Source organism: Biomphalaria glabrata, chromosome 1, assembly GCF_947242115.1.
Source record: "Biomphalaria glabrata chromosome 1, xgBioGlab47.1, whole genome shotgun sequence".
Classification (NCBI taxonomy): domain Eukaryota; kingdom Metazoa; phylum Mollusca; class Gastropoda; family Planorbidae; genus Biomphalaria; species Biomphalaria glabrata.
The window spans coordinates 41,398,750-41,414,316 of NC_074711.1; the positions used below are offsets into that span (position 1 = coordinate 41,398,750).

General features: G+C 37.5%; 1 protein-coding gene across 1 annotated transcript in view; it reads left to right on the forward strand.

Moving 5' to 3' along the window:
* The window catches only part of LOC106072409 (integrin alpha-V-like), a 54,877-nt gene that overhangs the window by 25,028 nt on the left and 14,282 nt on the right, over positions 1-15,567 (forward strand). Inside the window, exons 11-18 of the mRNA XM_056036976.1 lie at positions 478-583; positions 2,116-2,228; positions 4,114-4,238; positions 8,731-8,897; positions 10,007-10,173; positions 11,060-11,185; positions 11,319-11,441; positions 11,566-11,736. Of these exons, the coding sequence (XP_055892951.1) occupies positions 478-583; positions 2,116-2,228; positions 4,114-4,238; positions 8,731-8,897; positions 10,007-10,173; positions 11,060-11,185; positions 11,319-11,441; positions 11,566-11,736 (1,098 nt within the window). The remainder of the gene's footprint in view (positions 1-477; positions 584-2,115; positions 2,229-4,113; positions 4,239-8,730; positions 8,898-10,006; positions 10,174-11,059; positions 11,186-11,318; positions 11,442-11,565; positions 11,737-15,567) is intronic.

Consider the following 15,567-nt stretch of genomic DNA (forward strand, 5'->3'; position numbering starts at 1 on the left):
AGGCGCTTAGTTCAATTCCTTTCCATCGGAACTCGAGAAACAAATTCTATTCCATCCTATCCGAATTTCTAAGAACATAAAAAAATATTGGAGATGATGGTTAATAAAAAAAAGTATTTCATAAATATATAACAGTCATGTTAAAGGAAAATAAAGTGTTGTACACAGCCATAAGGGCAGCAGAATCTCGTATTATGTCATTGAAGTTCTCGGAATGATGTCTACTAGAATATCTTGCTATCGTTTCATCTTGAACTATTAAATACGATTGAAACAAAAGTTTTAAAGAATGTAGCTACAATTTTCTATTTATGGAATAAAAAGAAAGAATTTATTGAAACAATTAATGCCAAAGTTATCTGACATTAAAACAAGTGTTTAAAATATGCATATTAGTAATACGAGTTAAGGACATAATGTTATTCATTATGAAGATATTTTTTTTCTCATTTGAATGTAAAGTATACTTTATTTCAGAAATATGAACAAGAAAATGTCTTCTTAGATGGATCAAAGTTACCATATGCAAGATTCGGATCAGCCTTAACGGATATCGGAGACATTAATCTCGACGGATTTGTAGGTCAGTGGCAGACTAATTAATCAACATGCTGTAACAAATAATGTGAATAGAACTGTTTCGAATGGGAAGGTCATGTCTTGTTGGGGAGAATAGTGTTGCATCTCAAATCAATTGACATATGCGAGTTCGTAGGTGCCTCTATTTAAAGAAACACAATGTAGAACATTTGTTCCTTGTATGCTTTCAATAAAATAAGTCATCCAGCGATAAACGCATTCATATAAAACAGTGTTTCCCAAACTGGGATACGCGTACCCCAGGGGTACGGCAAACGTTTTAAGGGGGGTACACGTTGTATTAACAATTCAGATTTTATTTAAATACCCATCTATTATGTTCAGTTAATAAATGAGGTCGTGCGGGGGCGAGGGGTACTCAGCGTTATTTAAATTCTAGAGGGGGTACAAAAAGGTCAAGAGTTTGGGAAACACTGACATAAAACATTAAAATAATAATAACAATTTAATTTATAAATAGCTGTTAAGAAACATAATGTAGGATCAAGGCGTTGTGATAACATAACAAACATAGTTAAAGTGACAAACTAATCTTAAACAGTTTTGAACAGATAGATCTTAATGTTCTTCGTTAATGTAGTGAAGCATTTTTTTTTCGTCTGAGCTTATGGGGCAGGAGTTCCAAACCTTTGTAAACTCTAAAAGCCCACAACAAACAGTAACTTTTGAGAGAGAAACGTTGGCAAGACTAGAAGCGTTGATTCCATGGAGCGCAGGGCTCTATGAGTGACATACAGGATGATCAGGGACAAGGACATTTCTTTGTTGTTGATGCACTGATGATTTGTACAAATAGAATAATACCTTCATTTGACTTGTAATATTATCGAAGAAAAAATAAAGCACAGTGAAAATACTATGGATCATTTCATAGAAATGAAAAGAATGCCTTAGCATTAGATATGGTCGGAACGATGTCACCCGCACATCAGTTCCCCACCCCTCTCTACGCAGCTGATGTATCCAAAGGAGTGGCAAGTGCCGATGCAGTTTGGTGTCAGCGGCGTCGCAGGTTCTAGACTGTTTACATCATTGTTAGTCTTTTGTTCAAGCTTCTTAGCCTTCTATATAGATCTTCTATCTTAACCTTTCATCTCTTTCTCTACGTATTTCTAAATCACGCTTGTTTACAATGTTATAATTTTGAATTAGATTTACTAGATTTAGGACTTCCTTCAGTCTCAAAGCTACTATATATTGTCTAATACACAGAAATACAGTATTTAGGTATAGAATAGCACATATAAGCCTGTAATTGAATATATGATCAAAATTTTCTTTCGTAACATAGATTTGAGAAAGGTGTGTCAAATTGAGACTAACACATTTAAATATATTATATGTTATATTATTTTATTATATTATATATTATATATATATTATTCTTCTGCAACAAAACCCATTTATTTGACAATCTGATCTGCACAATTATAAATACTTTTTGCAATGTTTTTTCTCTGTCGTAATAATATTTGATAATGAATATTTTAAATTACTTTTTTTTTTAATTGGTAGATCTTGCTGTTGGAGCTCCTGGAGAAACTGATGGAGCTGGAAGTATTTACATTTACTTGGGATCTTTAAATGGATTTGTTAATGTACCAAGTCAAAGAATTCAAGCCTCGCAGGTATATTTGATATTTCGCTACCGATCAAGCTTGCCGTTTACACTCTTTCTCGTCTCTTGCCAAATGTGAGAAAAAAAAGTTAAGACGATTAGCTGAAACATTTTGAAATAAATTTGTTATAAAATTGTTAAGATATATTTTATTTGATTGAGTATGTCTTCAATTTTGAGTATAAATTAAAATATATTATCATAATATGAGTTCAACATGAAGCACGGAACAAATCCAAGATTAGATATTTCAAATAAAACTAATTAGAAATTAAACAGGAATTATCTCCAACGTTTAAACCGCTCCACTAAATCACATCAAGTCCATGTATTTAGCCTAGCTAGTATTGCAATATTCCAATAGTACCCTACTAGCTCACTTCTCTCTAGAGAATGGTGTGAAGCAAGGATTGTGTCCTTCTTGTACAAACCGAGCAGGAGCTTCAACTTGCTGTCAATGAGTTTGCTGAGGCTGCAGGTCATCCTGCAGAAGTCCCCAAACGGGACTAATTAGGCTCCACAAATCAATGTGAATGGCCACGTCCTTAATGTTGTTGACCACTTTACCTACGTGGGCACAGTGGACAGTACAGTGTCAAACGATGTGTCATTGTCAAGAGAAATAGATAACCATCTCGCAACAGCGATTTTGGTCGCCTCCAACTGAGAGTATGGCATAATAAGAATCTTCAAGTAATAACAAAAATCTATGTTTATAAAGCAGTGTTCTCACCACACTTTTGTTAGACTCTGAGACCTGGGTACTCTATCGAAGGCATCTAAGGCTCATCGAACACTTCAATCAAAAATGCTTACGCTCCATAATGGGAGGGAGGATATAATACGGTTTGTAAAGATGAAGTATTCTAAATAAGGTTCCTATCAAGGGCTAGATCTATGACTGATAAAATAAAAATATATATGTAAAGAGTGGACTATCTGTGAATAGAGACATTATTTAAATACGGGCTGTTCCATTGAGTATACAAACGCCAAAAAGTAAATTGTTGCGGAGGCGGGGGTTCATTAAAAATAATGTGTGGGGGGGGGGGGGCATTATAATACAGGTAGATTAGAAGACTACAGCTGATGGACCTAAGAAGTGTTTGTGCATACTCCATAATATCGGTTCGAATGAAGAATGAAAAAGTCAAAAATAGAATTTGAAGGCTATAAAAGTGTGTTATAGGTGGGGGTGGCGTTTAATGGTGTCCGTCTTATTGATAGATTTAAAAGTGATCAAAACGATATACCAAAGGGTATCAGGTAGAGCTATGGGCTTTTAGAATTGAAGGACAGCCCTTAAAGTAGATATACCAAAGGGTATCAGGTAGAGCTATTGAAGGACAGCCCTTAAAGTAGATATACCAAAGGGTATCATGTAGAGCTATTGAAGGACAGCCCTTAAAGTAGATATACCAAAGGGTATCAGGTAGAGCTATTGAAGGACAGCCCTTAAAGTAGATATACCAAAGGGTATCAGGTAGAGCTATTGAAGGACAGCCCTTAAAGTAGTATACCAAAGGGTATCAGGTAGAGCTATTGAAGGACAGCCCTTAAAGTAGATATACCAAAGAGTATCAGGTAGAGCTATTGAAGGACAGCCCTTAAAGTAATATATTCAACTACCAAACTGATAGGCCTAAGAAGTGTTTGTGTAAACTCTACAACTTTTGGAGGTTTCGGGCCCTTCGTTTGTAGAATAAAATAGACTAAAACGAATTTGAAGGCTGGAAAATGTTGTTGGGGGGGGGGGGGAATTGTAATTTTGGCCGTTTTATTAAGGGGCTTCAGAGTGTTAAGGGCCAAAAATACATATATAACAACCATTTAAACCGTAGCTTAGCATGAGTGCCAGTATATTATAATATTTATTTTATTTACCTTATTTTAAGATTTCCAGTACATTAAGAGGTTTTGGATTCGCTTTTTCAAACAAACAAGTTCCACCAAATAAGAAATACCCAGTGTTCGCAGCGACATCCGTTCTTAGTGAAACAGTGGTTGTTTTTACGTACAAGTAAGTAGTAAATATTTCCAATAGAGACTGGGGATTTTTAACCAATATGTGAAGTTGTATGGAATAAACATTTACACTTGCTCAAAATGTCCAGCTGACAAATTGTTCCCGTCTATTAATTCCCCCCCCCCTTTTTTTTTCTCTGTCCGCTACGTGACTCTCTCAGTCTCTGTGCAGCATGACTAGTCATACAAATCTAGGAAATTTAGGCACTGGATATTTTGGCACCGGATATTTAGGCACCCGGATATTTGTCACCCGGACAATTAGGCACCCGGAAATTTAGTCACCGGATAATTAGGCACCGGAAAATTAGGCACTTTTTAATAGCGACCATAATTTTGAACATAATTAAAAGGTTTTAACGTATATTGTATCCTTAGGCCATGGGCATAGCCAGAGTGGGTTTTGGGGCTTTAAAAACTTTCCCAAAATGAAATCCCCCCCGCATGGGTGGATCGGAATTTAGTGACAGATTTTTTGCTTTGATTTTGTTTATTTTAGTTGAGATTTTAATACTAAACCATCACTTGCCCCCAGCGCAGCCAAGGAGGTTTGAGTTTAAAAACGACAATCCCCAAATTTCAAAAGCATAGTTAAGGAAGATTTTAATTTTAGAACCCCTCCGAAATCTACGATAAGACCCCCTCTTCAATATAAGACTAACCATACATCAGTCACCAGATTAATATACACATATATTTGCGTGGGGTGAGAAAAAAAAAAGAAAGGTCATGGCTACTCCCATGCTTTAGGCTATGGGCTATTGGTGACCATATCAAAAGTAACAACTATAACTATTCTTACTGCAGTTTCATGATACAAAAGAAAAGCTGACACAACTGGGGGGGGGGGGGATGACACTTATGAGAATGTGTGGAAAAAATAACTCCGGATTAAGAGTCTTTATAGAATATAGACATCATAGGATACAGGGAAGGGGAAGCAGGGGTGATTCTCCTCTCATTGCTTCACCTCCTAACATCCTCCCCCCTCTCCACACACTCCCACTAAAAGGCTTTGATTCGTCGCGGGTCGATGTTGAACTTACGTAATGAGTCTTAAGGCTACACACTGGGGTCAAGGCTATGGACTTTAGATCAGCAGAGTACAAAGGTGCTAAAATGGAAGTTTGGGGGGGTTAATTTTATAGGCTTTGCAGCGTCTTCAAAAACTTTGGTAGTCCACTTTTTGATTATGTTCAAAATTAAGGTCGCTATTAAAGAGTGCCTAATTTTCCGGTGCCTAATTTTCTGGGTGCCTAAATATCCGGGCGCCTTAATATCCGGTGCCTAAATATCTGGTGCCTAAATATCCGGTGCCTAAATTTCTTGACACCCCAGTAATACACATGCTCTAAATGTCCCAGCTAGCTTAATTTTTTTTCTCTGTCCTCTACGTGACTCTACTAGCACTTGAGATAATCGTAATAAACTGCCCCATTTTTTTAATGAATCAGGTTGTCTCGTTGTTTCAATGCCCCAACTACGGTACAGTTAGATGCGAGACACGGCCTGAAGGGAACCACATCAGGTGGATATTATTTTATTGGTCCTGTCAACGTATTCACCTAGATCTTATCTTGACCACTCAAAATCTATAAGTCGTCCTTTCCTGTGTTCCGTGTATCATGGGCATTACCTCATGGGCATTACCTCATGGGCATAACCTCATTGGGGACATTACCTCATTGGGGGCATTACCTCATGGCATTACCTCATGGGCATTACAGCATGTGCAATTATCTCATGGGCATTACCTCATGGGCATTACTTCATGTGCATTACCTCATGGGCATTACCTCATTGGGGCATTACCTCATGGCATTACCTCATGGGCGGGCATTACAGCATGTGCAATTATCTCATGGGCATTACTTCATGTGCATTACTTCATGTGCATTACCTCATGGGCATTACCTCATTGGGGCATTACCTCATTGGGGGCATTACCTCATGGCATTACCTCATGGGCATTACAGCATGTGCAATTATCTCATGGGCATTACCTCATGGGCATTACTTCATGTGCATTACCTCATGGGCATTACCTCATTGGGGCATTACCTCATTGGGGGCATTACCTCATTGGGGGCATTACCTCATTGGGGGCATTACCTCATTGGGGGCATTACACATTGGGGGCATTACCTCATGGGCATTACCTCATGTGCATTACCTCATGGGCATTACCTCATGTGCATTACCTCAAGTGTCTAATCTCAGGTACATCCTTCATCAACACCATGCGTGTCCTTCAACTTCGCCCTCCATGAATTATCTCTAGTATAAAACTTTTTCTTAGGTCATCATTTCGTGATTAAAGGTCATTTAACCAGACCTACAATCTGTGCTGAAACCTATACCTCCCAAATGAAATCCCCTGGTTTTCTACAACTTAAATCCATACTGTAAGAATTATGTTCTTCTACTTCCTAACATACCGGCTAAACCTGGTTTTATAGATCCTGGTTTGAAGCATCTGTAAGAATTATGTTCTTCTACTTCCTAACATACCGGCTGAACCTGGTTTTATAGATCCTGGTTTGAAGCATCTGTAAGAATTATGTTCTTCTACTTCCTAACATACCGGCTGAACCTGGTTGTATAGATCCTGGTTTGAAGCACCTGTAAGAATTATGTTCTTCTACTTCCTAACATACCGGCTGAACCTGGTTGTATAGATCCTGGTTTGAAGCACCTGTAAGAATTATGTTCTTCTACTTCCTAACATACCGGCTGAACCTGGTTTTATAGATCCTGGTTTGAAGCATCTGTAAGAATTATGTTCTTCTACTTCCTAACATACCGGCTGAACCTGGTTTTATATATCCTGGTTTGAAGCACCTGTAAGAATTATGTTCTTCTACTTCCTAACATACCGGCTGAACCTGGTTTTATAGATCCTGGTTTGAAGCACCTGTAAGAATTATGTTCTTCTACTTCCTAACATACCGGCTGAACCTGGTTTTATAGATCCTGGTTTGAAGCACCTGTAAGAATTATGTTCTTCTACTTCCTAACATACCGGCTGAACCTGGTTTTATAGATCCTGGTTTGAAGCACCTGTAAGAATTATGTTCTTCTACTTCCTAACATACCGGCTGAACCTGGTTTTATAGATCCTGGTTTGAAGCATCTGTAAGAATTATGTTCTTCTACTTCCTAACATACCGGCTGAACCTGGTTTTATAGATCCTGGTTTGAAGCACCTGTAAGAATTATGTTCTTCTACTTCCTAATATACCGGCTGAACCTGGTTTTATAGATCCTGGTTTGAAGCACCTGTAAGAATTATGTTCTTCTACTTCCTAACATACCGGCTGAACCTGGTTTTATAGATCCTGGTTTGAAGCACCTGTAAGAATTATGTTCTTCTACTTCCTAACATACCGGCTGAACCTGGTTGTATAGATCCTGGTTTGAAGCACCTGTAAGAATTATGTTCTTCTACTTCCTAACATACCGGCTGAACCTGGTTGTATAGATCCTGGTTTGAAGCACCTGTAAGAATTATGTTCTTCTACTTCCTAACATACCGGCTGAACCTGGTTGTATAGATCCTGGTTTGAAGCACCTGTAAGAATTATGTTCTTCTACTTCCTAACATACCGGCTGAACCTGGTTGTATAGATCCTGGTTTGAAGCACCTGTAAGAATTATGTTCTTCTACTTCCTAACATACCGGCTGAACCTGGTTGTATAGATCCTGGTTTGAAGCACCTGTAAGAATTATGTTCTTCTACTTCCTAACATACCGGCTGAACCTGGTTGTATAGATCCTGGTTTGAAGCACCTGTAAGAATTATGTTCTTCTACTTCCTAACATACCGGCTGAACCTGGTTGTATAGATCCTGGTTTGAAGCACCTGTAAGAATTATGTTCTTCTACTTCCTAACATACCGGCTGAACCTGGTTTTATAGATCCTGGTTGGAAGCACCTGTAAGAATTATGTTCTTCTACTTCCTAACATACCGGCTGAACCTGGTTGTATAGATCCTGGTTGGAAGCATCTCATTTATGTCGACACTTTGTGGCTTATTACACATTACTTTATATAGCGCATTTTTTCACGCTTTTACTCTAAGGTAATATGAACATTGGAGGACATTATTTTAAACGCCATTATCCAAATCGGCAAGATATAAACTACTTGCATCACAAGTACAAAAAGTAAAGTATCCTCTCTCGATCTATAGGGCATATAATCTGTTTTTGTGGCCTACGGTTAACGAGAGTTTAACTTGGCCAACACAACGACAGAACACCTTACTTTTCCCCAAATAATGTCAGGCACCCATTAGAGTTGGTTAAACTTAAGGGCGTCCAAAAATCCAGAAGCTCAAAATCCAAGCTTTCAGCAAGGTTTGAATCCAAAAGCCCTCGGCTCGGAGGCCAAGTGTTTTACTACCCACTACATTCAGGCACCACGCTCCTCATGAATTTTAAAAGCTTTGTTTAAAGCCTTACCATTGAACTCATTTCAATCAGGTCAATCGTGGACGTTGAGGCGACACTTACAGCCACACCCAATCCAGTAAACACTACACTTCCAAGTCCCTGTAATACAACTGACTCAAGAGAATTACAGGAGACATGCATTCAAGTCAAATTCTGTTTGAGGTATACAATTAGAGGTGAAACATTCCGAGCAATCAGTAAGTTCTGTTGTTTTATTTGGAGATTTTTCTGTCTTCATCTGTTAACAATACCGCTATTTAACTCATACCTGCATGAAACCTTCTGGGGAGGCTCAAAAACCTGGTCACGGATCTCAAGAACGGCTCGAATAATTTTTCTAGCAATTCGACAGTTGCTGTATAACTTTGGGAAAATAATTAATAGCTCGTTATGGGAACTTAAGTTTGACCGTTATAATTTTTCAAAGTAAAAAAAAAAAAAGAAATAGTTGTCTCATCTCATCTTCATCTATACTTGGACATAGGCCACCAATCAACTTCCTCTAAGCCTTTCGGTTCTGGACAAGTCTCTCGAACTGTCTCATTGTCTTTCCGAACTGCTTGCTACTGCTTCCAAATTGCTGCACCTTGTATTTCTTGTCCCCTTTTCCTCTGTCCATGGGGCTCCAGATGAAGACTTATCTGGTTATGTTGGATGCAGGACTGCGAAGGGTTAGGTCTATCCATCTACAACAACACCGAAGAATATTTATTTTAATGGACTACTGCTTTGTTTTATGCAATTATTCTTCATTCGAGATCTTGTCTGGCCAGTGGATAACTTCTGATGTGAGTCCTGTCTTACAATAGGACCGAACCAGCTCAACTTTTGTCTCTTCACACTACTAAGAAGTTCCTCCCTTTACCAGCCAGAGTGTGACTTGTACAAATACAAACTCTTTTGTCTTCTTTTCTTGCTATACTATTTTTGAAATTGTTTGTTATTGAGTTTCTGGAGGCCTCCTTTAAGAATGGGGTCCTGGGTGGTTACAAAGTCTTCATTGCGGTAAATCCGGCCCTGAAAAAATTTCTAGATTTTTTTAGCTAGTTGAAGATTTGCTCCCAAAGCAAACTATTAGATAGAGGAGCAAGATGGTGGCAACAAAACATACTAATACTGTCAATAAAACAATTGATCGGTATTATATTTATTTTATGTTTAATTTATCAGCCAACAGACGTCACTTTAGGGTAAGCGAATTCCTTTGAATACTGAAGTGCTCGTGTCAATGTATGTTTTTGGTCGTGAACGAGAGTTTTGATTGAAACCTTAAATATGTTTTTCAAACATTGTCATCACCCCACAGATTTCTCCATTCAATTGGCTATTGACACTAAAATCAAAGCAGTCAATAATAAACGTTCTATGTTTACAACCAACAACAATCAATTCATGGAAACAGTTAAAACGTACCTAAAAGTCGGTACAGAAAATGAGGACGAATGTTCTAATTTTGAAGCAGTACTTCGAAAGGTAGGAAGTTTTTTATTGCAATTTTTTAGCGGCCTCCAAAAGGGGAAAAGACGCTATTAGTTTTGTGTGAAATGTCTGTCCGTCTGTCCATCCGTCCGTCCCGTTTAGATCTCGTAAACTAGAAAATATAGTGAAAATCATTATAATATTTTAGTCCATTCAAAGTTCTGATGCAACGGCTACTTTTTTCTTTTCTAAAAGCATAAATCTAATTTATTAAATCACTTATGCAAGCAGTTTTTTTTCATAAAAATACACCACTTTTAAAACTATACATTATTAATAGTAAAAAAAAATAAAAAAAAAGATAAACCAGAAAATAATATAAATATTTCAAAATATCTGAAAACCAGAAGTATAGTCATATAAAAAAAACTGTTTTTTAGGCGGAGAGTTTGTGGTCTGGGTCAAAAGTGATGCTCGAATTTACGAGCCGTTCCAAGTTTTAAAAAAGGGAGGTGGTCTATGGCAAAAAAATATATAAATATATAGCCTGGGACCAAACCAATGGGCCTAGCCGGTGGGTAATTCTAGTTGCTGCCTGTCTGTTGTTCTGTCACGAATAGATGGGAAAGAAATTACTATAAGTAAAAAATCTCATAATCGATAATAGGTTGCTCTTTTTTTCAGATGAAAAAGAAAACGTTAAAGGTTTATCTAAGATCGCTTCTCTGACTTATTGTATTTAGTTCGCTTGCCAAAAGATCTAGAAGTTTCATTATTGATAATTTGGTTCTACAGTTGTTGTTTTTTTTTCAAGTTAGAAACAATAATTTATTGAAATTTTAAAACTTTAGACATCATATTGAACCTCATTATTTTAATTAATTCTAAAGGTTTATCTTGTGTATATTTAATTACTTTTGAATCTAATCTTTCCCTCTAGGCTCAAATAAACAAAGACAGATTTACACCAATTATTATTGTTGCAAACTTCAGTATAGAGCCTCTCCAGAATGCAACTAATGATTTAACTCTGGATGAAACTAAAGCTAAAAATAGAACTTTGGAAGTGAGCATAACTTAACATGGTTGTTCTTTGTTTTAGTTTTGTTGTTGTTGTTTTTTTTAGTTTTGTTCTGTTTATTATTATATAAATAATATTATCAGAAAACATATTTTGATCTCAATAACTGTTTTTTCAGGTGACATTTGTTAAGGATTGTGGTCCTGATGCCAAATGTGAAGTTGATCTTTCGGTTAATGCTACTTTCACATTACAGCCTTCAAACACACGATGGACCCATCTTGTGGTCAATCTGACTCAGGTGGAAATTTTCATTTATTCATTTGTCTTCAACCTTGGAGAATATTTCTGTTTGTTCCTGTCTTACATTCTTGAACAAATATTTAGTTTCTTCATACAAACAAAATATTTTCTTTTTATTTAAGGAAATCAATTTGAAAATCGTCGTCAAGAATAAAAATGACCCATCCTATGGCACTGTGGCTATGATTGAGCTGGATTCTTATGTACCATTCATCAAAGCAAAATCAGATCGTAACTGTGTGATTGGGGCCACTAATACAACGGACATTTCCTTAACGACAGATAAGTTAGGGGTATGTACAGGGAGCTTTAGTTTATTTTTCATTTCCTTAACGACAGATAAGTTTAGGGTATGTACAGGGATCTTTAGTTTATTTTTCATTTCCTATAAAGTGATTTGCGTCGAGTTCACTTAAAAGTTCCAAGAAAATGTATTGTTAAATCTTTCTAAGCGGCCAAAAGCGCGGCGTCTCTTATCTTATCTTATATAATACAGACGTTACTTCAAAAAAGAAGATGATTACGTCCTACGCGTCATGCATTTAGTCATGCATATTAACCAATGACTTAAATTCAGCCAAGTCACTGGTTTTCCTGGCTAGCTCAGGCAGCCCATTCCATGCTCTAATAGCACTAGGGAAGAAGGAGTGTTTGTACAAATTTGTCCTAGCATATGGGACGAGGAATGTGCCTTTATCTTTGTGTCTTTCAGAGTATTTTATAAAATTTTGTTTTTGTATTTGAAGATTATGGTTCAGTGTTTTATGTATGATTGCTACTTTACTTTTGAGCATTCTGTCCTGAAGGCTTTCTAAATTTAGTGATTTTACTAAAGGTGTTACTTTAGTCAAATGTGAATATTCGTTTGTTATGAATCTCACTGCTCTATTTTGTGTCTGTTCCAGTTTTTTAATGTTTTCTTGAGTTGAGGGGTCCCAAATGGAGGATGCGTATTCTATTATTGGCCTAACCAAGGTTAAATAACATTTTAGTTTTATGTTCTTATTTGATTTATAGAAATTTCTTTTAATAAATCCTAATGCTTTGTTTGATTTTTTTGTAGTTTCATCAATATGTGGATTCCATGACAGTTTTTCATTTATTATAACACCTAGGTATTTTGCGTTTTTAGTCTGTGTTACTGGTTTGCCATGAATAAGATAAGTGGAATTAATTTGTTTTAGTTTTTTGTTACTCTTAACAACTGACATTTTTCTGGGTGGAAAGACATGCTCCAATTTGATTCCCATTTCTGTAATTCATCTAATTCTCTTTGTAAAATATCTGTGTCTTGTGTTGTTTTTATTGTTCTATATATTATGCAATCGTCTGCAAATAATCTGACTTTTGTTCCTGAAGTAATGCAATTTGGTAAATCATTTATGTAAATTAAAAATAGTAGTGGACCCAAGACTGTTCCTTGAGGTACACCTGAGTTTACTGTTATCGGTGTTGATTTAGAGCCATTTATTATTACAGTTTGTTCTCTCCCTATCAGAAAATATTTAATCCACTGATGCAGTGAACCATTAATGCCGAAATATTTTAATTTTTTAAGCAAACTATGGTGGTGTACTTTGTCAAAAGCCTTAGAAAAATCTAGTAAGATAGCATCTATTTGTTCACTATTATCTAAACCTTTTGAAAAGTCATCAATTAGTCCTATTAGTTGTGTTTCACATGATCTATATTTCCTAAAGCCATGTTGGTATGGGGTGAGGACATTATGTTTGTCTAAGTGGTTTATGATGTTGCTACTTATTATGTATTCTAGAATTTTACATGTGATGCTGGTAAGTGATACTGGTCTGTAGTTTCCTGGGTCAGATTTTTCTCCTTTTTTAAATAGGGGGGGTGACATTAGCTTCTTTCCAGTCCTTTGGTACTCTGCCCTGGTTAAGTGAGGCCTGAAAGAGTATTTTGAACACTGGGGCTAGCTCATTGCTAAGTTATTTGAGTAATCTAGCTGGAATACCATCAGGTCCAGAAGCTTTATTTGGTTTGGTGTTGGCTAATAGTTTTTGAATTCCATTTTCTTGTACTTGTGACAAGTCAAAAACTCGCAGTCAGAGTCACTCAAATTTATCACAGCATTAATTATTATTTTTCCTTATTTATTTATTTTATTTTAATTATTTCCCCATCCTACCCCTGAATTCTCCACCCGCACCACCTTTTCTCCTCCAGGCTAGACTTAGTTGACCACATTGGAGATAGCTAAGGCGCGTCCTTTCATTTATCTGCCCTTGATCGGGGAAAGGTAAACACACAATCTCTTTTGTCTTACCCGCCGGATGTCTGAAGGACGGTCGCGGTTTACACCACCTTGGTTTGAATGCAAGCTAATCCCCCCCCCCCTTCTCTCACGTCTCTCTTTGATCTAAGAGATTACCCTGGTCAACACACCGCGTGATATTCCAAGGTGCGACTCCCACCTCGAGTCAAATCCACCCACGTGTAAGATAAATCTTAGCCTAGGACATTTCCTGTGTCCGCCCGCACTTTCCAGGCTTATATAAAGTAAACCAACTCAAATCAGACTCTCTTTCATTCTCATTCGAGCTGAGCTATCAAGTCTGGACCGCTTCATTTATTCTTTCTCCTAGAGGAATACCTGGTGGTAAGCCGAACTTAATCACAAGTTCCATCTTAATTACTCTGTGTATATTTCCATTGGATTTTACCATGTGTAGTTTATTATTTCATTTATATTTAATTAGTGCATTGTGTATTTCTCACTGTCGTAAGTAGAAAACATGAACATGGCTAATGTATATTTTATGTATTGCATTAATCTATTAATGCTACGTTGCTCAATTGATCATTGATGCAACCATGTATATATTTGTACATCTTACTTTATTTCCTTTATCTCGGCTGACAACCGTGATAATTTTACTAGCGCACTAATACTGCGTCTAGAAAAGAGATACGAGTTATCTCCCCTGTAGTGAATTGTCTCCCCCTGTACTCATTTTACTCTAAGGAGAGTTGCGCCGCTTGAAGGGACACCCTCTCCATTCAAGCACGCTTCATTGTTCTCGACCCACGGTCATATGTAAACATACCATCTGGGTCGCTGACCACCGCCCATTCCCCCCCCCCCTCCTTTCTCTATCCACCTGTGTTGTTTATTTGAGATTAGTATTTCCCCTTCTATGTACATTTTTATATAATTACTTTCCCCTTTATGTACACTTTTATATTGCTACTATCAGCCATCTGTTTTCCAAATCCCATTTGTCATCATCTCCCCTTTATGCTCTAAAGCAACTTTACCAATCTGACGAATGCACCTCAGTCGAGGGCATCGATAAGATGCATGAGAGACATGTCCTAACTTGTCTTTATTCATCCGCAGCCTCCCTCAGGTGTCTGCCTATTTACCTGCCTATTGCCTATTTACCTGCCTATTTATTTATTGGATCAACGATCTATTTACCTGCATCTGTGCTTAGTGCTATTCAGCGCTGCACTTGCCTACTGAGATCTACTCAACTCTACCACTTGGCGCTATCGGCATTGCCCGCCTATTCGACAGTCCACCTGTCAAGCTATTAGGTGCGACGTCCCTATAGATTCAGATCTGTGTGAGACGTCATAGCTACGCCAACCCTCTGCAACTCACTGGACATATCCTGTCAACTACGCTGCCCACGGCAGATCAGCTCTGCCCGCAGTAACCTTGTGCCCACGGTAACCGGCCACCAGCCCTACTGTGCCCACTACAGATATTAGATTTTGGGGATTGAGACTCCACAAGAACTATATCACCGGCGTCCCTCTATCCGCTAGAGCGCCACCTCCAGCTGCAGAACCTCAAGCCAGGACACAGCCAGCTGCGACATCAACAGGACAACCAGCTAAGTCAGAGGACAAAGTGACATACTCTCTTATTAAGTGCAAGAGTGATGATTAAAGCTAATATTATTTAGAGATAGAAGCAAACCCTCCCCCTTTTTATTCTTATATGTATATTTATGTAAATAAATATTCTTCATTTTTAACTTTTGTATCTATCTTTCATTGCTTTGTCTCGTTGCGTGTCTGCTCCCGATTCATATGCTGATAGGTTGGTGTGTGATAGCTTTAAAAATAATCATCCCCTAGACATAAAACGCGCC